Here is a 25,557-nt window from a genome sequence, read left to right on the forward strand (position 1 = left end):
TGAGACAGCTGTAAAGAAGCTTATTTCTCTGAACATTTTAATTCATTTTACACCACTTTAATTGTTGCATCTACTTAACTGTGGAAATTATTTTCAACTCAAAAAAACTCAAGACTGGTAAACTAGACATTACCGGTTTTCGCACAGCATAATTCGCTTAGAGACTTAACTTGGCAAAACGTAATTTCTTTCCTTTATGAAAAGAAAAATAAAAAAAATTGGAGCTACAATTTTAAGACGTAAAAGTGTGTATTTTTTCAAAATTAAGAATTAAGAATGAATTCTGAATGCAGAACAACTTACCAACAGAGGACTGTGAAAATTGCAAGGGTCCATTTTAAAACTACTATACTGTGTTTAGGCCGAGGCTTTCGATCACAGCATCTTGTTAACAAATAAATTAAAAGTAAAAATAATGTGATGATCAACCATGCTGCTGGTATTGATCCTAGGATACCCAGAGACTGAAACAAAGAAAATAAAAATTCATGGATGAGTACCTCAAGACATATTTATTAGTGCCAATAATGGACTGAATATTAAGTGTTTGAGTTCATCACAATCAAAAAGTGAAATTGAGAACTGTTGTTTTTCTGAGGGGAAATTAAGATCCCTTTTTTCACATCTTCTAATTGCAACAGACAGATGGAAAAAGATCTACAAAGAGGCCATTAAAATGAGAAAAATGTCATTTCAGGATTCCTGTGTCTGTTTAGTTACTACTCAATTTAGGGGCTATTTTATAGAGAGTTCTTGAACCAAGTCACCTAAGACGACACTATTGTCATGTGATTGGACATTTTTAAGGCAATTTTTTCATACTAGTTGACCGATTGTTCAAGCAGGTTCAGGTAAATATTCCCTTATTTTACCGTTGGTTCACATTTACAACCATTGCTCAAGGACAGAATACTTATCTGAGACGCACTAAAAAATTCTTCCCAGATAATGGCCCCCTCAGTATTTCAACAGAAACAATGTTACACACTTTTATCAACTGTGACATTATTGCTGCATAGACATCTGGTTAATGGTAACTGGCGTAAGAAATATGAAATAGGCCAAATTACTGCCTAAACTATGAGAATAATCTTGAGTTGTCCATTAAATGTACTTAGATGAGGGAACATCTTTGGGACTATTTGAGAGTTTATGAGGTTCCATGTAGTTGTTGGAAATTGGTCGAATTTGAGAATTAGAAAGTTCAGTGAACCAAAATCATGATAGACAAATTATTTTGATACATGTTTGGTCACATTTGCCAGATTTCGGTGAATATCGTATGCAATTTTACAAAGTTCGATGAACATTTTATCAAGTTTTAAGAACAATAAAATGAGTAGATTTATTTAGTTTACTGTTTCAAAAACACCAGTTTCTAAAAGGGCCCTTAAAGAGAGCCATTACGTTGCTGGAAAGAGAGAAAAAAGATAAAAAATCTAAAAAGTTGTGTCGTAAATGTTTAAACTGGTAATATCCCCGGTGAGAAGAAGAGAAAAAGTCTAAAACCTTCAGATAGACTCGGACAGAAGAGACCCATAGATCAAGGAGAGGATTAAAGGTTCAAAAGATAACGTTTTTGCAGTTCGTGCAGTCCTTTGGCAACTCTTACAATTTTTAACTTAATCATTCATTGTTATCAAACCGCGGCAAATGAGTAATTATCAATTTTATCAACAGAATATTAATGATGAGGAAAATCTTAGTCAGCCGAGTTATCGACAGGGGGGGGGGGGGGGGGAGAGAAAGGAAAATCATACTGCACACAAGCTTGTTATCGAGCACCAGACTATGCTGTCGTGCTAAGGAAGAACGCCGTATGAACATTCGAGAGTTGCCAAATTTCCTCCGATAAAATGATCATTTTTAGGATATATATTGTGAATATTTTCTCTTGAAATTTGCAGATGATTTAGATCTGGCTGCGAATAAAATTATCTGAAAAATTGGAGGAAAAATGGTCACACATTTCTCTGTAAATTTGCATTTTATGAAAGGAAATTTGGCAACGCCTGTAGGTTCATACGGCGTTTTTCCTTATCACGGCGGTATGGACAAGCTGATAGAGTAGAAATAGGGCCAGGCGCTTGCTTTTAGATCTGAAGTTGGATTGCAACGAACAGAAGGGTTGCTTCTGAATCGAAGAGAAAAAATAGAGTATTTTCTTCGGAAAATACACTAACAAGAGCCGTATTTCGATTTATAGACAGAGTTGATGCACCCCCTACTTTTGGGGCGGTGGAGCGAGTCTCCTCTGATTGACTGCGACGGTAACCGTTTGCCGTAAATCCGCGGTCGGCTGCTGCCAAAATTTTTGGTCCTTATGGAAAATGACATGGATTTTTTCACCATGGTGAAGTGACTCGAAAACGATGAGAGATATATATAGGATGGAAACTTCAAAAATTCATTTTCGGAAATTTTCCGAAGGTGATAGGCCGATCCTTTTTCATCACTTTCGGCCGGGAAAGCGGCTGAGAATGCATAGCTGTTTATTACTTTAGGATTTTTCAAAAAAAAATTTCTCGCATGCGATGAAAACAAAATGGGACTTATGATTCATGGTTATCTTCAGAGAATTCCCGAGAATAAATTGTCGAATTTTCCAACGCTTGGACTTTTTTCTTATTTTTCCGGCCATTCCCCCGCGAAAAAACTGCCGTGTTATTCCTAAGGAGGGCAGACATTTTTAGCAACAGCTAACTGAAGAAATTGGCGGGAATCGTCAGCCAATCGGAGACGACTAAAGGTGTGCCACACAGCGGCCTGCAATTCAAATTACAGCTCTAGTTTTCTCTTTGCTCTAGATTATTTGCGATTATTGGGGAGAATCAACACTGATTTTTTTCGATAGGTTTTGGCGACGTTTCATTTGTGAACTGGAATTCAAAAGAACGAAAAAAGCCTCTGTATAAAATCTCTCGAATTTGATACCGAGCTACCTTGCTTATTTTCGGCCACAATTTGGATTTGCGAGATTTGCGTTTTCAGCTCGAGTCGACCGTTGAACTGTCATGTCATTTAGTCTCAGGCATAAACATTTATCACTGAGCGAGCATTTTTTTTGAGTTTTGTTAGCACCAAAAAATATGCTGACGAAAAAAAAACTGACCGAGAACCGAGCGTAAGAAGGTTGAAAAGAACACGTTGATGATGGGTCTACCGTCCTAGAGGAAAAAGCCGAATGAATATTTGAATTTTGCCAAATTCCTGATTAAAAATATACATTTAAGACGAATTATGGCATCTTTTCATTGAAAGGAGGGGTATCGATAAAGGCCGTCTTTGGGCCCAGCCTGAATTTTCTCGACTCACCGATATTCTTGCTTTTCATTGCAGGTTTATACTTTACGGAATAGGTACGTCATGATTTAATTTATGACCTCTTTTTGGGTCTAATACCTGGCCTAAACATGGGTCTAGAGGCTGAGTTTGGCGGAAAGTCCCAATTTTTGGCGTTCGACCGCAAATCCACCACATCCTCATTTATTCGCCGATATCAGCCTCCAGACCCATGTTTAGGCCAGTATTAGACCTAAGAGACCGAAAATGAGCAGATCATCATGCATTATCCGTACAGTATAGACCTTCAATGAGAAAAAAAAAAAAATCGTTGAGTTGAGAAAGTTCAGGGGGGCCCCAAAACGGCCCTTATCGACACCCCTCTTTTTATATACTACACCGGAAATCATGGCGAAGAAAACTCTGTGAAAAATTGAAAGAAAGATATGAACGAATTTTTAGGTAAATTCATATTTGACGAGAGGATAACTAGAAATGTTGGAATGTTCCTACGGCGTTTTTCCTCCATATCGACGGCGTAAGTCCGCAATCACATATTGCGGTGTCTGAAAATCTCCGCCTCTAGGTTATTTTTTTAAAGGAGAGCAAATTGACATCATTCCTTGAAGTTTTTGCAGAATTTTCTTCGCACAAAGAAGAAAAATCACGGCAGTTTTAAAGAATTGCCGTTGAGTAGTTCTCCGTTTAAACAATAAAGTATCGGAAGTCTGCGACGTCGCAAACCGAGTTATGCGATTGCCGACTTACACCGTCGATGTGGCGAAGGTGCAGATGTCCGTGTTTCGTAGACTGTTAATTATTATATTATATACCTACCGTTCGTTGAGAAGCACAAATTTTGGCCACAACTTTATGTTCTCCGCGAGCATTAGTTTCAACGTCTCTGTTCACACTTCGCAAAACCATGATCAAATTATCAATATCGAATCACAGGAATGAATGAGTTGAATGTTAGAAACAAAGAGCATAGGTAATCGGGGACAGGACACTTGAGCATAACCTCTAACTTTGGTTTACCTCGCGTTTCCTGCCTTCTCGCAAGGCTTTGCGGATTTCGTTGCCTGGTGACGCAACTTGTTCAAATGAAACTAAAATTTGACAGAGATTTCTTCACTAATACCTCCTGCCATGATAGCGAAGAGAACAGCAAGTGCAAAAACATAGTTTTGAAAAAACGGGCTCAGAAGCTTCTGACCGGAAAATTTTATTGAAAAAAGCCTCCGTTCTTTGTCAAATTGCCACTGATCGTCCGAAAGACTCCTAGAAATCGTTGGAATGATTAAAAATCGATTGATAACTCTGTAACTGAATACTGTGTCTGTAGATTGTTGTTATTTCACCCAATAGCGGCACTACTTAAACGATTCTCCTGTCTCCTCTTCTTTTCTGGACGTGTCTAGGGTCCGAAAAAAAATTCGACTTAATCGGCATTTCGTCTTAACCGTAGTTCGACTCGGTGAGATTTTACTGTATTTCAATTCCATAAAAAGAGTATTTTCCATTTTCATGCTAGGCTATTGTTAGGCAGGGCAGCCATATGTCGTGATATCTCTTGCAAGCTTTCGTGATTGCGTTTTGGGAACACATTTTCAGGTTAGAGATTGGCAGAGGAGGGCGGCACTTCCCTTGAAAGCACCGTTTTCATTGGCTCTCTGGAGGAATAATGTTACTAACTGTTGTCTTGCCTGAAACTTCATTTTTTGCGCACTTGCGACTTTCTCATGAGTCTCGTTTGAAAAATTTAGATAAATTTTTCTGTTTTAGCTATTTCACCGATTTCATCTGAAAGAGATAAGACGAATTTTGAAGGAAACTCGATTTCGAAAATTTGACACTTACTGCTCTCTTCGCTATCATGACAGACTACTGCGATCACACGCTCCGAATAGGGGCATCAATAACCCAACCGACCCACCCTGGTCAATTGCTGAATTCGATAGATGAAGCGATAGACAAAGAGGATAAAAGGAAAACTGAGCGATCCTATAGGTGGAAACGAGTGATTACAATGGACAAAAGAGGTATGTCATAAACTAACTAACGGAAAACCATGAAGGGCTTCATAGTCAGTCCATCAATTTCACCCTTGGTCCGTAAAAATCACCCGTTCCGACCAATAGGATCGCTTCGTTGCCCCCTTGTCTTCCGTGTCTGTCGCTTTGTCTATCAATTTCAACGATCAGCTCGCAGAGCAAGCATCAATACCTCCATTTCGAGCTTTGATTTGCAGCATCTGAACTCATCAGCAAGACAAGCTAGAGTCCATTTCTCGCTCGATCACTGTCACCCAACTGCAAAAGAACAAACCATGCTCCTATGCCCATCCTCGCTTGTGGAGCCAATTAGAGTCCCTTTATACTGAGAGTCAAGACAATTCGGCTCATAGTCCAGGCAAACAAGGAAAAGAGCCTGCAAAAATCCCGGGTAGCAATGTTTTCATCGAATCCTATGTAATTTTTAACGCTGAATCCGAATTTCAACTTTGCGCCATTAAATTCGGACCGGAAAGTTGCCAAATTTGGCAAAAATGGCCTAAAATCGGCCTTTTTTTCCGGATTATGGCCTGTAACTTGCCAAAAATTGATCTGACGATAAAATTAGTTATTTTCAGAAATAAAGCTCGTTGAATTTCCTATAAAACAGTTCCTATACACTTTTTTGCTCAAGGCAAAATCAAGCGCGTTGGCGGGCTCCAAACTTTGAAAAATGAGCGAATATTTGGTTTTTTGCGGGTTATGGCCTGCGTGACTCGTCCAAAATTGATCTAACGACAATTTGGTTGTTTTAAAAAAAAAGTTCGTTAAATTTCCCATAAAAAAGTTTCGATACTTTTTTTTGCTCAAGGCAAAACTAAGCGCGCTGACGGGCACCGAACTTCGAAAAATGAACGAAAGTCGCGTTTTTTTGCGGTTTTTGCAAAAATCCCGGGTAGCAATGTTTTCATCGATTCCTATGTAATTTTTGACGCTGAATCGGAATTTCAACTTTGCGCCATTAAATTCGGACCGGAAAGTTGCCAAATTTGGCAAAAATGGCCTAAAATCGGCCTTTTTTCCGGATTATGGCCTGTAACTTGCCAAAAATTGATCTGACGATAAAATTAGTTATTTTCAGAAATAAAGCTCGTTGAATTTCCTATAAAACAGTTCCTATACACTTTTTTGCTCAGGGCAAAATCAAGCGCGCTGGCGGGCTCCGAACTTTAAAAAATTAGCGAAAATTGTGTTTTTCGCGGTTTTTGCCCGATGTCTCCTGTTTTAATCGTCCGACGAGTAATTACTGGACAAATTAAGAGCAGATGATAAAATTTACACTTACTGAAATGAATTGATGTAAATAATAAGGATAACCCAACACATTGCAGTATGCGCAATTTTCGCACATTTTACTAAGTTCGGAGCCCGCCAGCACGCTTGATTTTGCCCTGAGCAAAAAAGTGTATAGGAACTATTTTATAGGAAATTTAACGAGCTTTATTTCTGAAAATAACTAATTTTATCGTCAGATCAATTTTTGGCAAGTTACGGGCCATAATCCGGAAAAAAGGCCGATTTTAGGCCATTTTTGCCAAATATGGCAACTTTCCGGTCCGAATTTAATGGCGCAAAGTTGAAATTCGGATTCAGCGTCAAAAATTACATAGGAATCGATGAAAACATTGCTACCCGGGATTTTTGCAGGCTATAGCCCCTTTCATGGCTTATTTGCCTGGACTATCATGGATGTCACACACGGGAATAAAGATTACAGAAATTGAACGTTTTTCGTAATCTTTGATCGGCTCATTCTCAAATGCCTTTCTCCGTTCCTCCTTTCATTCCGTTTGTTCCTTGCCGAACCCGTAATTCCCTGGTCCATTCCAGATTATAATCTTTGCAATTGGTGAAAATGTAATCTTTATTCCCGTTTGTGACACTGTGGAGGCCTAAAATACGGGAACCAATCAGAAATGGATTCAAATTGCCTTGACTCTCAGAATAAAGGGACTCCAGAGCCAATGTGGCGTCTACACTGTGTTATAACGTCTGTGATTCAAAAAGATACAAGTGGCGGGATGGTGGACTTACTTCCAGGTAAATGTTACTTTCGATGGCGAAAGTAGAATTGACGAGGTGGAGGCTGACGTTGAGATGGGGGAAGGCGTGGAAAAGTCGGGCCAGCGGCGGCGCCCGGTAGTGCGTCCCCATTATCGAGTACGGGTACATCCTCGATCACGAAGCTTCCATCTTCGACTCTGCAACAAATATACAAACGCAACTAAGTACACTGTACAGATATTCAAAGAAAGGGGAATCAATTAAATAAGTAACAAGGAAAAATACGATCGCAAGTTTTCTATTCTCACTTTTCCATGTGTTTGGCATGATTTCCGATTGTTAAAACAACTCGACAGTTTAAAGCCGAAAAATCGATTCTGAACGTTGAGTACGTTAACTTCTGGACATCCTGTACATAAAGACCGGGATAAGGGATGCTATATGGTTACTGGGGGGGGGGGGGGGGGGGGGGCTCCCGCGGGCTGGCATTGAAAATGCGGAGGAGTGTCAGAACGAAGGGATGCCAAATTATGCGATGAAATATGCGTAGTTTGCATGGAGTTATGAGGAGAAAAGGTTGACTTCCGCGAACTATTTTGCGACCATGGAGCTACGGGACGCACACACAAGGCCACGATTTGACTGAGTCAAGTGTTCACGAATAAATAAGGGATGGAAAAACAAACAGGAATGCACACGCTGATTTGTGATTTGTGAGGCCGAGTTCTGGGCTCTACTTTGCGGAGTGAATTATCTACAAGTTAGCCTATACTGCCGTGCTAAGGAAAAAAGACGTATGAGCCTTCAGGCGTTTCCAAATTCCCTTCGAAAAATCGCTAATTTTCAAGAAAATTTGTGAATATTTTTCTTCCATTTCCTCAACTACTTTTCTTTATAATTTGATCTGAAAAGTCTTAAAATTTTAAGGAAAAATATAATTGATAATTTTCCTCAAAAATAAACACTTTATTGGAGGAGATTTGGCAACTCTCGAATGTTCATACGGCGTTTTTTCTTAGCACGGCAGTAAATTCCAGTAACATTTAAGAGGGGTATAACGAGCACTTCACATGGGATCAAAGGGATTATATTTTTCAGTTAGGACTAGGATCTACTGTTTCTAGTTAATTTAAAAAAAAAAAAAAAAAAAAAAAAAAAAAAAAAAAAAAAAAAAAAAAACACATACTGCGTAGAAAAAACTAAGGGCATAAACATTTTTCTTTCTTTTATTTTTCTTCTTTTTTAAACATTGGAACATTTCCACCCGCGAATTGTATTCTTACTAGGAAACTGTAAGGCATCTTAACTGAAAATTATGGAGATTTTTATTTCTGATGGAAAAATTAGCAAAATTTTCGACAGAAATTGCAGAGTCATATTTTCGTGAAAATGGAATTGTTAGGGTCAACTTTGCAACCTTGGAATGGAGTTACATCGTCTGGAAAACGACAAATTTGTGGCATTAACTTCCTCAGTGTAACTGATTAAGATTGAGTGTGCAACGCTCGTGGAGCCTCCACCCCCCCCCCCCCCCCAAAAAAAAACCCTCGGTGTTTACACATTTTTTTTGTTCTGCTTTCTCTCCTCACTGGAATTCAATCTGAGAAATATTCCCTCGACAACTCAGCTTCTTATCGTCCCTCGGGTCATTATCAGTTATGACCCGTCATCAAAGCATCCCATGCGGGTAATCAATTCGGAGATTGGAGCCGACAAATATTTATCGGCAAACAGTGAAGCGCAGTCGTAAACGAAGGAAAGAAATCAATGTGCCTGTGATGCATTTTGAGGCGAGGCGGCGCGCGGCGCGAAGATTTAAATCCAGAGAGTCAAGTCAGGGACAGATAGGGACTTTTTCTTTTCTTTTCAACTTGCACAGGAAAAATAAACACATTGGATCTAGAGTCCAGACTCTTAAAAACATCGACAAGAAGAAGTACTCTTGATTCAATCAGAATCTTTCTTTTTTTTCAACTTGCACTGGAAAAAAAAACATTGGATCTAGAGTCCAACTCTTAAAAACATCGACAAGAAAAAGTATACTCTTGATTCAATCAGAATCTAGCTTAAATCAAGAACCAAGCCTCTTAATTTAAGCGGATTTCGTTTTGATTCAAGCAAAAATCCGATTGAATCAAGAGTATTTTTTCTTGTCAATGTTTTCAAGAGTCTGGACTCGGGATCCTATGTGTTTTTTTTTCCAGTGTGAGGCGAAACTGATTGGGTGGCCGCGGCCCTGTGAGCAAGGTAACGTCTACATGTCCGGAAAGAGCCTTGTTAACGGTAAAATAAAATCTATATAATCGTGATGCGGCATGTAAAGAGTTAAAGAAGGGTACAATATGTCATGAAAAATGAGATTTATACTGAAAAATCCCTAAGAATGAAAGAAAAAAACGACAAGAGAGCCATCGGAGGCTCAACTTGAGATATCCATCATTTCACCTACCAGCGCTCACTTTAAAAAGTAGTAAAGAAGTTGGATATAGCCTTCTCGAACACGCCAAATTGTATGAGGCTGAAAAATTCGCAAAATTTTCTGGAAAAGATCGGACGTTTGCTGTAATCTTCAATCAACCCATTCCCGAATTCCTGTCTCCGTTCCCATTCCCATTTCATTAGTTCCTTGCCGTACCTCCGTCCTATTTCCCGGTCCATTCCAATTTATAATCTTCGCAATTGGTGAAACTGTAATCTTCATGCCCGTTTGTGACACTGTGAAGGCCTAAAATACGGGAACCAATCAGAAATGGATTCGCATTGTCTTTACTGTCAGTATATAAAGGGACTCAAGTGCGGTGGTGGCCCGTTCGCGGAAGGTAATTGAAATGGCCCGAAAGTCAGAGTCGGGGGCAGAGGGCAGTCTGGGCTCCAATCGCAGCCGGCGCACAGTGGATCGAGTCAATTAAAGAGGCCGGAACATGAAATATTTTGACTAAAACTGCAAATTTTGGCGTATTTTTCGTCATATTTTGAAATTTTTAGGGGTAGCTTCTAGAAGAAAATTCCACAAGAAAACCAATCAGGGTATTTAGTATTTTTTAATTTTGAAAAATCCTGATATTTTCCTGATTTTTCCTAATATTTTATGAGAAATTCCTGATTATTTTTTTGTGTGTGAAAATTCCTGATGTTTTCCTGATTTTTCTTTGAGAAATTATCGGAAACAAAGACGGCGCGACGACTCCTGGCACGGTAGGCAAAAAGCAGTAAGACTTCTCCGCTGAGGAGATTTGCGTAAGAAAAATTCCTGATAAAACGTCCGATTTTTCCGATTTTCCTGATACTTTCCTGATTTTTTCCTGATCGGCCAAAATTCCTGATATTTTCCGGTTTTTCCTGGATGCTAGACACCCTGCCAATGAAACCAATTTTAAAGCCTTAAGGTTTCGTAAAAACAGAGTTATAATCGTTTAAAGTTTCCAAACTTTGTCCGACCTGTCCATTTGGCCCGATCCACTGTGCGGCGCGGCGAATCGAGGAGCGGCAAAGGCAGGGACCGACCTTTCAACGAGGGACCAAGGTCGCCGTTTGTTCGTGACACCGGCACCGGCCACCGGCCCGGCTCCCGTTCCGGGGCACTGCCTTTGATTTTTCGGAATTGAACTCCCGCTGAGCTTTCGCGTCCGAGTCGCCGCCGTCGCGCCGGTCATCTCGTCCGGATCCAATTGGACGTAGTTAAATCAAAAGGAGCTATCTCCATTGTGACCTGGATCTCGAGACCCGGAAGAATACACGCATGACAGGGACTTTGTCCCGATGGAGGTGGTTCCTTTTGATTCGAGTACGTCCAATTGAACCCTAGCGGCCTCCGCATGACTGGTCATCGAACTGACCACATAATTTCACTCGAGATCACTCTTTATTGATCCATCAGGCAGTCTATAGGGTGAATAAGGGTCGAAACAAATGGATTGAAAGTCAGTGGATGCAACCGCCCAAAAAGTTGAAAATACATCCCTTATTAACGCATTTTCAAATTTTCCGCGTCCCAAGGTACACTGGGAAAAAAAAAACACATTGGATCTAGAGTCCAGACTCTTGAAAACATTGACAAGAAAAAGGACTCATGATTCAATCAGATTTAAGCTTGAATCAAAAGGAAATCCGCTCGAATTAAGAGGCTTGGTTCTTGATTTAAGCTTAAATCTGATTGAATTAAGAGTATTTTTTCTTTGTCGATGTTTTTAAGAGTCTGCACTGAAAAAAAATTCTCGGCGTTTTTACCAAGGTCCGTTGGTACCTTTACCATCTCACTTTTTTTACCAATTATTGGTAATTTTACCAACACAGACTGGTAAGTTTACCTAAAAACCGGTATTTTTACTGTATTTTTCAGGTAAGAATACCACTTTTATTGGTAATCAATTCCCGGTAACTTTGTCATTTTATCTCGGTAGGTAATTCTACCACAGTCGATAAAAAATATTGGCGTTTTTACGAAGGTCCAGTAAAATTACCTAGAAAGTTCAATAATTTTACCAAGATTTTTCGGTAAAATTACCAATTCCATAAATGGTAATTTTACCGAGAAAAAACTGGGATCAAATAGAACCCTGAATTCTTGGTAATTTTACATTTTTCTTAGTAAATCCACCGAGATTTTTTTTTCAGTGTAAACTCTAGATCTAATGTGTTTTTTTCCAGTGTATTTCAGAAATCGCACGTGTGCCCAGAGAGAGACTTAAAATAACGAATCTGAATCATGGAAGTACCCCAGAGCCAAAAGGTACCAGACTCCATCTTAGTCTTTTCGAGATATCGGGGTAAACCGCGCGTCGGCCCCATCGATTCCAATGTAAATCCCAATTTTTGAAACTCCGTGCCTCATAATTGGCGTAAGATAGAGCTATCAAATTTTCAGCACACACGCGAAACCGTGAATGGAGATTTCGAAAGACGACACGTAACTCATTTTTCCAAACATGTGAGTTAGGTACCTTTTGGCTCTGGGATACTGATATCAAATATGATTGATGCTCCGCAGCCCGTGACAAGATATACAATAATAAAACGAATTACGCAGCGGGTAACAAGGCTAATTTTCAAGTAAATCATACCAAAACGTTTTTGCTGAAAACTCAGCCTTTCTAAATTGGACAGAACAGTAAAAAATTGTAAAAATCTAAGAACGTGGTACTTGGCTGTACCTTTCAAAGCGAGAACAATGTAATTATGAAAGAAATTTTGATAACTCAGACCTACGTTTTATAGATTTTTACATTTTTTCACTGTTTTATCCAACTCAGGTAGGCTGAGTTTCCAGCCGAAACGTTTTGGTGATATTTACTTGAAAATTAGCCTTGTTACCCGCCGTGTAATTTGTTTTATTATTGGACTAGGGGCCCCCGTCCCCCAGCAAAATTGTAGAAATTGGTTAATGAGTAAATAATTTTAATTGAATAACAAAATGATGTTTCAAAGGTTTTCCCGCCAAACCGTATTCTTAATGACTTTCTCCTCACTCTGAATTTTGATTCCTTCCTTGGAATTCGACCTTTGGACCGTCTTACTCCATCGAGCGTCTTAAAAATGCTTTGATTAGAATAGAGAGGATACTGATATCTACACGCTCTTTTACCCCCTAATTTTCATTTTTTATCACAGCTCCTTCTACTTGGCCCATTTCCATGATTTCTGTGGCTATCTACGCCCGATTCGACAAGGCGATACGAAGTCAAAGGAGAGGCCGCACCTACGGTGCCCCCAGACTGCTGGACCAGTTCCTGTAGGAGCGGAGGGGAAGCCTAGGGGGTTGAAGAGGACCCAGCCTCCAATGACGGGGGAGAGGAGCGAGCGAGGGGGTGGTTCGGCTAAAATACCACATCCACCCGATACACGCCCGCGGCAGATGCTGCAGACCTCTATCGGAATCCGTGGGTCCCTGAGAGTCTGAGTGCTTGGTCTAGGAATAAGCAAGAGCGGTGCCAAACGTGGATGCCCGCTTCCAGTTCCATGCGTTTCTTTCCTCCGTCTCTCTTTTTTTTAACTTCGTGAAAAATCTTCCACTTCACTGGAAAACAAAAACACATTGGATCTAGAGTCCAGACTCTTGAAAACATTGAAAAGGAAAAATACTCTTGATTCGATCAGATTTTTGCTTAAATCAAAAGGAAATCCGCTCAAATTAAGAGGCATTGGTTCTTGATTTAAGCAAAAATCCGATTGAATCAAGAGTATATTTTCTTGTCGATGATTTTAATAGTCTGGACTCTAGATCCAATGTTTTTTTTTCCAGTGTTGGCTTCCGAATCGTAGAGGTCCCTTTATACCCAGAGCTAACAAGACAACTCAATTCTGGTTGGCCATGGTGTCACAAAAGTGCGCACCCATACGAACAATATTGAAGGATAAGGACAAGGAATCCTGCCATGTCTGTCATCCAAAAACAACAACATCAACAAAACTGATGAAAACCGATAACCAATGAGATCAATTTGAGTCTGAACTGATGAAATGACTCCAACACGTCATCTGGCACTTTAAGTGTGAAATTAAGCCAAATGGTAGGTGGACTTCCTTCTATGATAACATTCTGGGATCTGATCGGAAGAAAAATGCAAGATTCGGGAAAGGAATTACCTGTAGCTTTCGTGCTTTGGACGGCATAATTTTCGTATACACTTCGTGCAAACAGCGAAATGATTCGGACATCATCAGTTTCGAATGATATAAGCACGGATTCAAGTTAAAAATGCCTCATATTTTTGACGAATAACATGTTAGGTGAATTTTAAAATTTCCTGACTTTAGAGGGATTTGAAGGAAACTTTCTTGACTCATCCTCAGCTCCAAAAAGCGATGGTATCTTGACAGTCGGCTGGCTGTTGAGTAAGTTGTCCTGCTCTAGCTTCTTTCAGTGCTTAAAGCAATCAACTTTTGGGAGGAAAAAAAATGCAAGTGTTTTTACGGTATTGGCGATCGGTTATTTCATTCATTTCGAGGGGATTCGAGTGAAAAAGCCGACATTTCGAGAAGCAGTTCGTCGTAACTATTAGAACATTTCAGAATTTAGATTTTTTTTTTTTTGAAGAATAAGAACGCTGCCTTATTTTCGGGCGATTTGACAATCGCGGTTGGTGATAGGGGCGCGTGCTCATAATATCACATCTCTGTCTCGAGTCCCCGGTCCTATTTTTAAGGGTAGTTCCTGCTCCGTTTCAAACCGACGCACAGCGGATCGAGTCAATGACAGAGGTCAGACAAAATTTGGAAACTTTATACGCTTATAACTCCGTTTATACAGAACTTTGATGTTCTAAAAGTGGTTCCAATGGTTTCCTCGTGAAAGTTTCTTCTAGAAGCCCCCTTGAAATTTAAAATGTGACGAAATTAACACCAAAATTCTCAGTTTAAGTAAAAAATGTCATGTCCGACTTCTCCAATCGACTTGATCCACTGTGCGACGCGACTCACTACACCGGCACCCGCGCTGGCGCGCTCCTTGCAAACCAAATATTGAGGGACGGGCTGCAATGCCACCACAGGCTCAGATTTTAGGCGCGAATGATGTAAAAAACATCCATTCTTTTCAGGGTAAATAATGTCGGAATGAGATTTATAACAGGCACCCGGAAAAAAAAGTGTAAGTCATACTAAAATTTCTGACTACCTATCATTTAAAATGATATCGTCATTTCCCGCACGAAGGGGCGTAACTCCGTTCTCAAGTTAAAAAATTGAATCAACGAATTCAATTTTTTTTTACGAGAATATACCAGTTAGATTCTCGTCCAAAAGAGCGATGCCAAAAACGACCGTTTTTTGGCACAATTTGGGCCAGAAGGGATTTTTCTGAAACCGGGCCCAAACGATACCTTATGATACCCTAAAACTCTGGTTAAAATTTTAGCTTGAGTATACGCACGGTTTTTGAGAAATGAGGGGGCAAAGTTGCCAAATCGCCATCATTCTGGACAGCATTTCTACAGCAAAAAGACGGGAAAATGGACGAAAAAGTTACACCTTTGATGGATTTCGGCTGTAAATGTTCTTATTGGGCCCCCAAGCATTTAACTGTGTTCAGTTTCAAAAATTTTGATCGCACAGTGGTCCAAAGTGGGGAGAAATCGGCGACAAATCAGGATTCTTTGTCAAATTTTTAAAAATGGAAATAAAATTGTCGGTCTGCTGCAGTTTTCATGGCTAACAATGTTCTTATCGGTCCTCAATGCATGAAATTGTGTTCAGCTTCACAAATTTACATCGCACAGTGGTCAAAAATGAGGGAATTAGTGGACAAATTAAGATCCTCTGTGAAACTTTTTAAAAATGAAGTGAAACTGTTGGTCCCCAGTAGAGTTTAGATCCCGGAAAAATTCTTTAAATTTTTTTTTGGACTACTTAAATCATTTTTTAATTTTTCTCTCCATTTTTCCTTCTTTTTTTTAAATTTCTGAAAGTTTGTATATTTTATTGAGATAATGCGACAAAGTTTATTCTATAACAACGTTCTATAGACAATACGGTCTGACATGCAGGAATAATTAAGAAAATTAAATACATGAATTTTTCCGGGATCTAAACTCTACTGGGGACCAACAGTTTCACTTCATTTTTAAAAAGTCTCACAGAGGATCTTAATTTGTCCACTAATTCCCGCATTTTTGACCACTGTGCGATGTAAATTTGTGAAGCTGAACACAATTTCAAGCATTGAGGACCGATAAGAACATTGTTAGCCATGAAAACTGCAGCAGACCGACAATTTTATTTCCATTTTTAAAAATTTGACAAAGAATCCTGATTTGTCGCCGATTTCTCCCCACTTTGGACCACTGTGCGATCAAAATTTTTGAAACTGAACACAGTTAAATGCTTGGGGGCCCAATAAGAACATTTACAGCCGAAATCCATCAAAGGTGTAACTTTCTCGTCCATTTTCCCCGTCTTTTTGCTGTAGAAATGCTGTCCAGAATGATGGCGATTTGGCAACTTTGCCCCCTCATTTCTCAAAAACCGTGCGTATACTCAAGCTAAAATTTTAACCAGAGTTTTAGGGTATCATAAGGTATCGTTTGGGCCCGGTTTCAGAAAAATCCCTTCTGGCCCAAATTGTGCCATTCTTGGCGTCGCTCTTTGTCTGATTGTTGCATGAGATCCGAGGAAAAATCAGTGAAAATTCAGTTAGAAATTACTAAAATTCTCCTGGGAAAATTGCAATTTGCGAGGGGAAATTTGGAAACATTGAAATGTAACTACGTTCTTTCGTGAGGGGAACGACGATATGATCCAAAGGAAGTTTGGTGGCCCGGACCGATTATTGAAGCTGATGGACAAAGCTATAGACAAAGACGACAAAAGGGATTTGGAGGGATCCTATTGGTGGAAGCGGGTGGTGGCAGTGGACTTAGGAGGTAGGTAATAGACTAACGGCAACCCACCAAAGACCCTACAGCTGGTCCATCATTTACTCTCTTACTTTATAAGAACCACCCATTTGAACCAATAGGAGCGCTCCGTACTCCCTATGTCTTTTTTGTCTATAGCTTTGTCTATCAATTCCAATAATTCCAATGAACACTTTTTGCTTATATGTAAGACTTGATGTAATTTTCAAACTTTGAGCTCTTTTTCCCAGGAGGGACTGTTCATAGATCACGGAACATCGCAATTTCAACCCCCCTCTCCTCTCTGCTCTCCCCGATAACAAGGCAGATTTGATGACTCACCGCGGTAACCTATACGGGATGAAAAGGATACCCATAGCATAGGATCCTTTAAAGTGTAAGTGCCTTCGCAATCGCAATGGATCCTGCCTCCTGTTGCTCACACTCCGCTGCATCACCTCCGAAATTGCTCAAGCAACTTGCATCAGATGCTCACCAATCACAAAAGCTCCCAACAGGGGGAGGGTCCCGACAGGCTAGCCAAATTACTCCCAAAAATATATGTTTCATGGATAAAAAACGAAACAACGAGTTAAGGGCGCTGCGGATTTCTAATCACTTTCCGTCGCCTCCTCTGAGGACCGTAACTTCACTCCAAGGTTGCCAAATCGACTTGAACGATTAATTTACTTTCCAAAGATGTATTCGTACGATTTTTATCCAAAAGTATCTGAAATTGTACATGAAAGCTGACGATAAATTAGTGAAATTTTCAGGTAGAAATGCCCAAGATTTCCTGCTTCGAGGGGAAATTTGGCAACACTGAAATGGAGTTACGTTCTTTCGTGTGGAAAGCAACGATTTATCCTATCACGAGTTTCTGTGGTTCCATCTTCGAGTGAAGTGCTCCACATAAAATCGATTTCGTCGCCGATAAAACCAACAGAAAAGGTGACTTTTGAGGACCGTTATGTTAAAATTAAGTAAAAAGCTAAGTTAAATTAAGTAAAATTAAGTAAGTTAGATTTTGCCGTTCTCTGGCAAGTATGTTACGAACTTAAGTATGGAAGTGAGGCAGCGAAACGAAATCAAAGCGAGAACAACTCCTTGGAAATCTCCTGAAGAATGACACAGTCTACTAATTTATGGTGTCCGGGGAAAAAAATATTTTACGCAAAACTAATTTTTGCAAGGAGGCAGCACATTACTCTTGGGGAAACTTCAATAGTCTATGAGGCTTGACCCCCTTACAAAGGTCCTTCATAGAAATAGTCGAAACTTCAATCTGACGTCAAGGGGCTCGATCAAAAGCCCCCATTAGGCGGCTGTTGACCTTTCGTAATTTTTACCTGGCAACTCTGTTTTTTGGCAAATCGTAAATTCATTTTACAGCCTCGTTTTAGAGGCGGATTTCCATTGCGGATTACTCAGAAAGAGGGGAAAAGTTGACATTCGCAGATAATAATGTTGCGAACGCCTTTTTACTCATCTCACAATAGTTGTTCCCCTCATCCCACTTCGGAGGCATTCAAAGGCGTAGCGTGAATTGCGATGTATCGAGTGTTATGCCATTTATATCTATGGTAAAGAATCGATCATAAGGTGTTCGCTGCGAGCACCCTATCCATCGATCCTTTTCCATAGGTTTAAATGACAAATCAATCGATATATCGCAAAGCACGCCCCGCCACTGGTCAGTGGCGTGGCGTGAATTGCGATGTATCGAGTGTTATGCCATTTATACCTATGGTAAAGAATCGATTATTAAGGTGTTCGCTGCGAGCACCCTGTCCATCGATCCTTTTCCATAGGTTTAAATGACAGAACAATCGATATATCGCAATGCACGCCACGCCACTGGAGGCATTTAACATTTGAATAATCTCGGGCGGGAGGCAGCTTTATTTCCTTGTAAATTGTTATTATCAAGTTCACTCGTGCAAAAGGCGGCTGGCCACGGAACAAAACGATGATAGTGGAAGGACTTTGACATTTAATACGAATATGGGAGGAGTTATGGGGAGGGTATCTTGAAGTGTGGGCACGGTATAGAATTCATAGCTCCCTCAAGCTTTTATTGACGTGAACTTTCTTTCACCTTGCCATCATTCACTATGTTACCGTGTTACTGTTTTTCTTTCGACTAGAAATAAAAATTATGGAAAGCATTATGAGCAAAGAAGTACGAGCTAGCGTAATACTTTTTTTTTCTTACAAGACTATTACTCATTTCCTTTTGGAAGTTCAACCTGCTGCCGGCGTGCATGGAAAGGAAGCATTCGCGAAGACAGGATCATTCCGGATACGTGAAATACTCAATATTTTTCCACGATTTGGTTGCATTTTATTGTAGAATACTATTTATGGTATTCTGGTGAGAAATCTGCTCGCTCAGCTGGCTTACTCTTGCGTTTTTAACGCAAAGCTTTTCATTTTCCTTTTGCGGCCACAGGGTTGGCAAGTTCAGTGAAATTTTAAGATCATCCGACTTTTCGTGGACATTCCCCGACCCCCCCCCCCCCCCCAAAAAAAAATTCAAGGCTTCTGAGCGCGCGCATCATAAAGTGAGAAAAAAAGGCGGAAAACTTCATTTCTGATTCCTTGACTATTTCTGGTCGCAAACGACCTCGATTTTTGCGATTCCCTGCATGACTTCCCCCAGTCGCAATGATCCACGTTTCTCATTATTCTCTGACTTTTCACGTCGTAAAGAACCTGCTTGCTCCCTGTAAGAATCCTCGACCTCTTTCGTTCGGTAAGAACCATGTTACTTGTTTCCCTCGGCATGAAATCCGGCTGAAAGAGGTGTTTCTGAAGGTAAATTTCACGTGAAAACCAATGAAACCTTTTTTAAGACCTCAAAATTATGTATGAACGGAGCTATAAGCTTCTAAGGTTTTCAAATTTTATCCGACCTCTTCTATAGACTCGATCCACTATGCGGCGCACAGTGGATCGATTCAATTAAAGAAATCGGACATGAAATTGCTGACTGAAACTGCAAATTTTGCCGTTTATTTCGTTACATTTTAAATTTCAAGGGGTTCTTCAGAAGAAAAAATTTCACGTGGAAACCAACGGAACCACTTTTGAAACCTCAAAGTTTTGTATAAACGGAACACTGGAAAAAAAACACGTTGGATCTAGAGTCCAGACTCTTGAAAACATCGACAAGAAAAAGTACTCTTGATCCAATCAGAATCTAGCTTAAGTCAAGATCCGAGCCTTTTAATTTAAGCGGATTTCGTTTTGATTCAAGCAAAAATCCGATTGAATCAAGAGAATTTTTTCTTGTCGATGTTTTCAAGAGTCTAGACTCTAGATCCAATGTGTTTTTTTCCAGTGCAGTCGAAACGATCCACGATTCTCATTATTCCCTGACTTTTCACGTCGTAAAGAACCTGCTTGCTCCCTAAGAATCCTCGACCTCTTTTGTTCGGTAAGAACCCTGTTACTAGTTTCCCTTGGCATGAAATCCGGCTGAAAGGGATGTTTCTGAAAGTAAATTCCACGTGGAAACCAATGAAACTACTTTTAAGACCTCAAAAGTATGTGTAAGCGGAGTTATAAGCCTCTAAAGTTTTCAAAATTTATCCGACCTCTCCTATTGACTTGATCCACCGTGCGGCGTGGCGCGAGTCCCGCGGAGAAATCCCTGAAAAAATTTGCACGAGAGCGAATTCATCAAGATGAATGACACACGTCCCGAGAGCGGGGCGACGCGACGTCCGCGGCGAGCGGCGAGCGTCGAGCTAATACCTGGCATACCGAGCTCCCCCCCCCCCCCCTTATTTGTGAGACGGGGGCATGCAAAAGGGCGCACGCGAGGCGAGGGTGCGCCACGAGACGCTTGTTTCTACCGGGAAAATCCTCACATCCTGACTCAGACCTACGATTCGCCCATGGTGCCGCACTTCCATTTCCAGGTTTTCCGAAAAGGGGCATTTAAACGACGGTATATCTGGACAAGCCTAGAGTCCCTTTATACTGAGAGTCAAGACAATGCGAATCCATTTCTGATTGGTTAACCGGATGTTAGGCCTTCACAGTGTCACAAACGGGAATAAAGATTACATTTTCACCAATTGCAAAGATTATAATCTGGAATGGACCGAGGAATTTCGGGTTCGACAAGGAACAAACGGAATGAGAGAAGGAACGGAGAAAGGAATTTAAGAATGAGCCGATCAAAGATTACGAAAAACGTTCAATTTGTGTAATCTTTATTCCCGTTTGTGACTCCATGAGGGGTGTTGTCTTGACTCTCAGTATAAAGAGACTCTAGACAAGCCCAGTGGCGTAAACTGCCGTGCTAACGAAAAACGCCGTATGAACATTCGAGAGTTGCCGAATTTCCTTCGGTAAAATGTTTATTTTTGAGGAGAGCTACGGATATTTCTCTTTGAAGTTTTCAGGAAATTTAGGTAAAATTGCGAACGAAATTATCTGAAAAATTGGAAGAAAAACGTTCACATATTTTCCCGAAAATTCGTGATTTATTAGAGGAAATTTGGCTACGCCTAAAGGTTCATGCGGCGTTTTTCCTTAACACGGCAGTATACAGTAAAGTACCTATAAAGGGAGAGTATGGAACACTCGAAATGAGTAGCTCTTAGGGCCCAAAAGTGTAGGTAACCTTTGAAAACGAAAAATGTCACTGTCAATCTTTCGACTCCAATATCAAACGAAAATGAACAAGAAAATTCATAAGTAAGCGTTTTTTCACAAACAAGAGTAAGTTTATGCAAAAACCAAGTCAAATACGTGCTTTACCAACGACGGTTCCCAACAATTGTGATTATAAATCACTCTGGATAATTTGAATTCATAGATTGCCTACCCTTAAGGCCTAGATACACACGGCGATTAATCGCCGCGATTGAAAGACGGAAGCCAATGAGGAGCCTTGATTTCGATCCATTGTCGTCGAATTATCGAAATCAAGGCTCTCCATTGGCTTTCGTGTTTCAATCGCGGCGATTAATCGCCGTATGTATCTAGGCCTTTACTACTGGTTATGCCGCGCCGCCGCGGCTAGCAGGAAAATTTGAAAATGCCGGTGTTGAGGACGGTTTTTGTCATTTTTTAGGGACCTGAACAAGAAAATCGGGGACTTTCGGGGACCGATAGACACCCTGTTATTCCAAAATTACTCGGTGTCAATTGTAAAACCACAAGTTTCACGGCTAAAATCCTCGAGTATATCCATGACTTTGGCGCGACATCTGAGATGGCGACACGGCATGGCTCATGGCCTAGGACGGCGCACGGCACGGGCCTCAGCTCAGACACACGACAACGACACGAAAGGACAAAGGCCTTTCTTTCCCCGGTCGTGGCCTCGTGGGGTCGCGGGTTCGCGGGGATGCGAGTGAGTTGCACAATGCCGAAAATCCCTTCCGGGGATTCTGCCGAGCGGCAGGGGTGCACGGCGTCTTGCAGTCTTGTATGGCCTCCGTCCCTGGCCATCGTTGTCGAACCTCACATATTTTCTTCCAAGTTACTTCCAAGTGCTCCCATTTTATTTTGCAACCACCCTTCATAGATTAGGGGGAAAAATCTAACGCCCGACTTGCAAAGGAATCTATCAGGGTGTCCGCTCATTAAAATTCCGGTTTATAGGGAATTCTCAAAAATCCTTGCTTTTGCCTTACTTTTCCCTTCCATGGTTGTTAAAACTCACATATTTTCACGAGTTACTTGCAAGTGCTTCCATTTTACTGTGCAACCACCCTTCATAGATTAGGGGGAAAAATCTAACGCCCGACTTGCAAAGGAATCTATCAGGGTGTCTGCTGATACCCTGTCATTAAAATTCCTGTTTATCGGGGATTCTCAAACATCCTTGCTTTTGCCTTACTTTTCCATTCCATGGTTGTTAAAACTCACATATTTTCACGAGTTACTTGCAAGTGCTTCCATTTTACTGTGCAACCACCTGCACAGATTGGGGGAAAAATCTAACGCCCGACTTGTAAAGGAATCTATCAGGGTGTCTGCTGGTACCCTGACATTAAAATTCCTGTTTATGGCGGATTCTCAAACATCCTTGCTTTTGCCTTACTTTTCCATTCCATGGTTGTTAAAACTCACAAATTTTCACAAGTTACTTGCAAGTGCATCCTGCTTCCATTTTACTTTGCAACCACCCTGCACAGATTGGGGGAAAAATCTAACGCCCGACTTGTGAAGGAATCTATCAGGGTGTCTGCTGGTACCCTAACATTAAAATTCCTGTTTATGGCGGATTCTCAAACATCCTTGCTTTTGCCTTACTTTTCCATTCCATGGTTGTTAAAACTCACAAATTTTCACGAGTTACTTGCAAGTGCATCCTGCTTCCATTTTACTTTGCAACCACCCTGCACAGATTGGGGGAAAAATCTAACGCCCGACTTGTAAAGGAATCTATCAGGGTGTCTGCTGGTACCCTGACATTAAAATTCCAGTTCATAGGGGATTCTCAAACATCCTTGCTTTTGCCTTACTTTTCCCTTACGTAACAGGCATTTTCAACTGTGCGAGGGACAATCGAGCAGCGGGGAAAGCGTAAGCAAGTAATACTTTGGGAAAGTTAAATGACAAAGGAATCAACAGAAAAACGCGAGGAATTAAACGGAAAACTTGATGAATGGATTATGTTCAGAAATAGCATACCCCCAAGGCTATTTTCAAGAGTTTATGACAAAAATCTCGAATTTCCATGCATTTTCCCTACTTCTGTATCGGTCTTCCAAGATCCGTGCTTTATCAGTGTACCCGCGCTTTTTCCGCTCAGCAGATACCCTGTTAATCCTATCCAAGGTTTTTAAGCCAAAAATTGTTTAAAAAATTTCAAAAATTTGAATTTCTCGCTCAAATTGCGACAAAAATGACCATAAAATGAAACACAGTCTACTTCCTACCACAATCTACCCGCGAGGGAAGCGATAAAGTAAAAATTCCAGACCTTCTTGCGGAATTTCCGCACTTTTACAGTACTTCCGGGCCGCCCTTGAAAAATCAGTACTATTTCCGGACTTTCCGAACTTGTAGACACCTTGGTATTGCTATAGATATTGAGAGATCTGCATACTCTCAGTTGGTGGTGCGAAAATAGCTAAAATGTTCTGACGATAGGTTGGAAAAAAATGGAATTTTTTCCTGATTCTTCTAAACTTTCTGAAGTTCCTCAGCAATCCCGCCTGAGTAAAATACGACCAATTTCGGAAGATAAAGTCTTGGCGATGACAGCTAGCGACGCCTGCGCCTGATTACGGAACGATTAAGTCAGCGATGAGTCGAAAAGCAAGGAATGACGCCGCACACTGGGCTGAGTCAATTGCAAAAGTCGGAGAAAATCTGGAAACTTTGAAAGCTTATATTTTCAAAAATATGAAGCAAAAGTGTTAAAAAGTGGTTTTATTTTTATCGTGAAATTTCCTAACAGAAACAGGAAACACTCCTTGAAATTGAATTTGTAACAAAATAAACATAAAAATCTGAAATTGTATCCAAAAATTTCATGTCCGACCTCTTCCGTGAGCTCGTTCCACTGAGCGCCGCCGAGTTGGGACATAGACAAAATATTGACCCAAGCTGAAACAACCAAACGAGGGTGCGGCACTGCATACCAACCCGACGACGACGTGTGGACCGCACACTGCGCCTGGTGGCTCACTTGCCACGCTCGCTCACAAAAAAACCTGATCGTGTGAAGAGGACTGATTACAGCTAAAGCGGCAGATACGCCTGCGAGTTTTCCTGTTCGTTGAAAGTGAAACACCGATATGCAAAGACGATTCAGATCAGAGCTCCGGAGCTTTCCGGACTTGGAATGGGCCCATTCCAAGTCCGTTAAGAGTTGCGGGATTCGGAACTTTTTTGTTCCGATTTCACCCACTAAATGACCGTCAAAAGTTCCGGGATTCCTTTTGGATGTTTTCAAAATTTCCAAGAAATTTCCGGAAAGCTCAAAAGATCCGGAAGACTTTGGAAATTTTAAAAATTCCGGGAAAAATTGAGTAAAATCTCAAAAATTCCGGAATTTGGAACTAGTTCCGGGAAATGGGAGCACTGATTCAGATAGCTCGACGTCGAGCGATCGAAATCGTGGTTTCCGATTGGTATTTCACTCTCAACAAGCGCTTGCAACTCGCAGGTGTATCTGGGCCTTAAGAAGGAACCGGAAGAGAGTTCATGTAACAAGAAAGCATACGGTACCTCTTAAAGCTTCATACTTTCAAATCAGCTGAAGCACGACGTAAAATTTGCTGCTCAAAACGTCGAACCCATTCTAAAATGCAAATAAGGGTGGATGAACACTTTTTTCCTGACATTTGCAGGTTTTTCCTGACTTTTTCAAATTCCCTGACATTCCCGGTTTTCCCTGACTGTGGCAGCCCTAACTCTCGTGCTTCCAAAGGGCAACAAATCTCTCAGAATTTAAAACCAAAATTATAAAATTTCCTCTGAATTCATAATGTTTTTGAGCATGAAAAAGCTCTGCAAAATGCATTCCACTCAAACTAGGGCGATGATCTTGGAGCATGGCGCCGCGCCGTCATGCCCCAGGCGCGCGAAGCACCGGGTGCATGAGTCACTGCAGCCGAGCTCCGGTCTTCGTTGCGGAACCATCCTGCCATGCTGAGGAAAAACGCTGTATAAGCAGTCCAACGTTGCCAAATTTCTTTCGACAAAAAAATACGAATTTTCAGAAAAACTTGAAAATATACTACCGTGCTAAGGAAGAACTCCGCACAAACCTTCAGACGTTGCCACAATTCCTTCAATTAAAGATTAATTCACAAGAAAATCGTGAATTTCCCCCTTCAATTTCGTCTAAAATGTCTGAAAATTTGAGGGAAGAATCCGCATAATCGTTCTCAAAAATACAAGTTTTATCCGGG

The 25,557-nt window shown here is 40.8% G+C and overlaps 1 protein-coding gene across 3 annotated transcripts in view; it reads right to left on the reverse strand.

Annotated features, from left to right (window-relative positions):
- The window catches only part of tty (tweety), a 106,988-nt gene that overhangs the window by 27,434 nt on the left and 53,997 nt on the right, over window positions 1-25,557 (reverse strand). For all 3 annotated transcript variants that reach the window (XM_019040369.2, XM_019040379.2, XM_019040361.2), the window contains exons 3-4: window positions 7,371-7,537; window positions 304-464 (exon numbers count right to left, since the gene is read on the reverse strand). In XM_019040369.2, coding sequence (XP_018895914.1) covers window positions 304-464; window positions 7,371-7,508 — 299 coding nt within the window. In that variant the 5' untranslated portion in view covers window positions 7,509-7,537. The remainder of the gene's footprint in view (window positions 1-303; window positions 465-7,370; window positions 7,538-25,557) is intronic.

The sequence above is a fragment of the Bemisia tabaci genome, chromosome 2 (genome assembly GCF_918797505.1).
Source record: "Bemisia tabaci chromosome 2, PGI_BMITA_v3".
In the NCBI taxonomy this organism is placed as follows: domain Eukaryota; kingdom Metazoa; phylum Arthropoda; class Insecta; order Hemiptera; family Aleyrodidae; genus Bemisia; species Bemisia tabaci.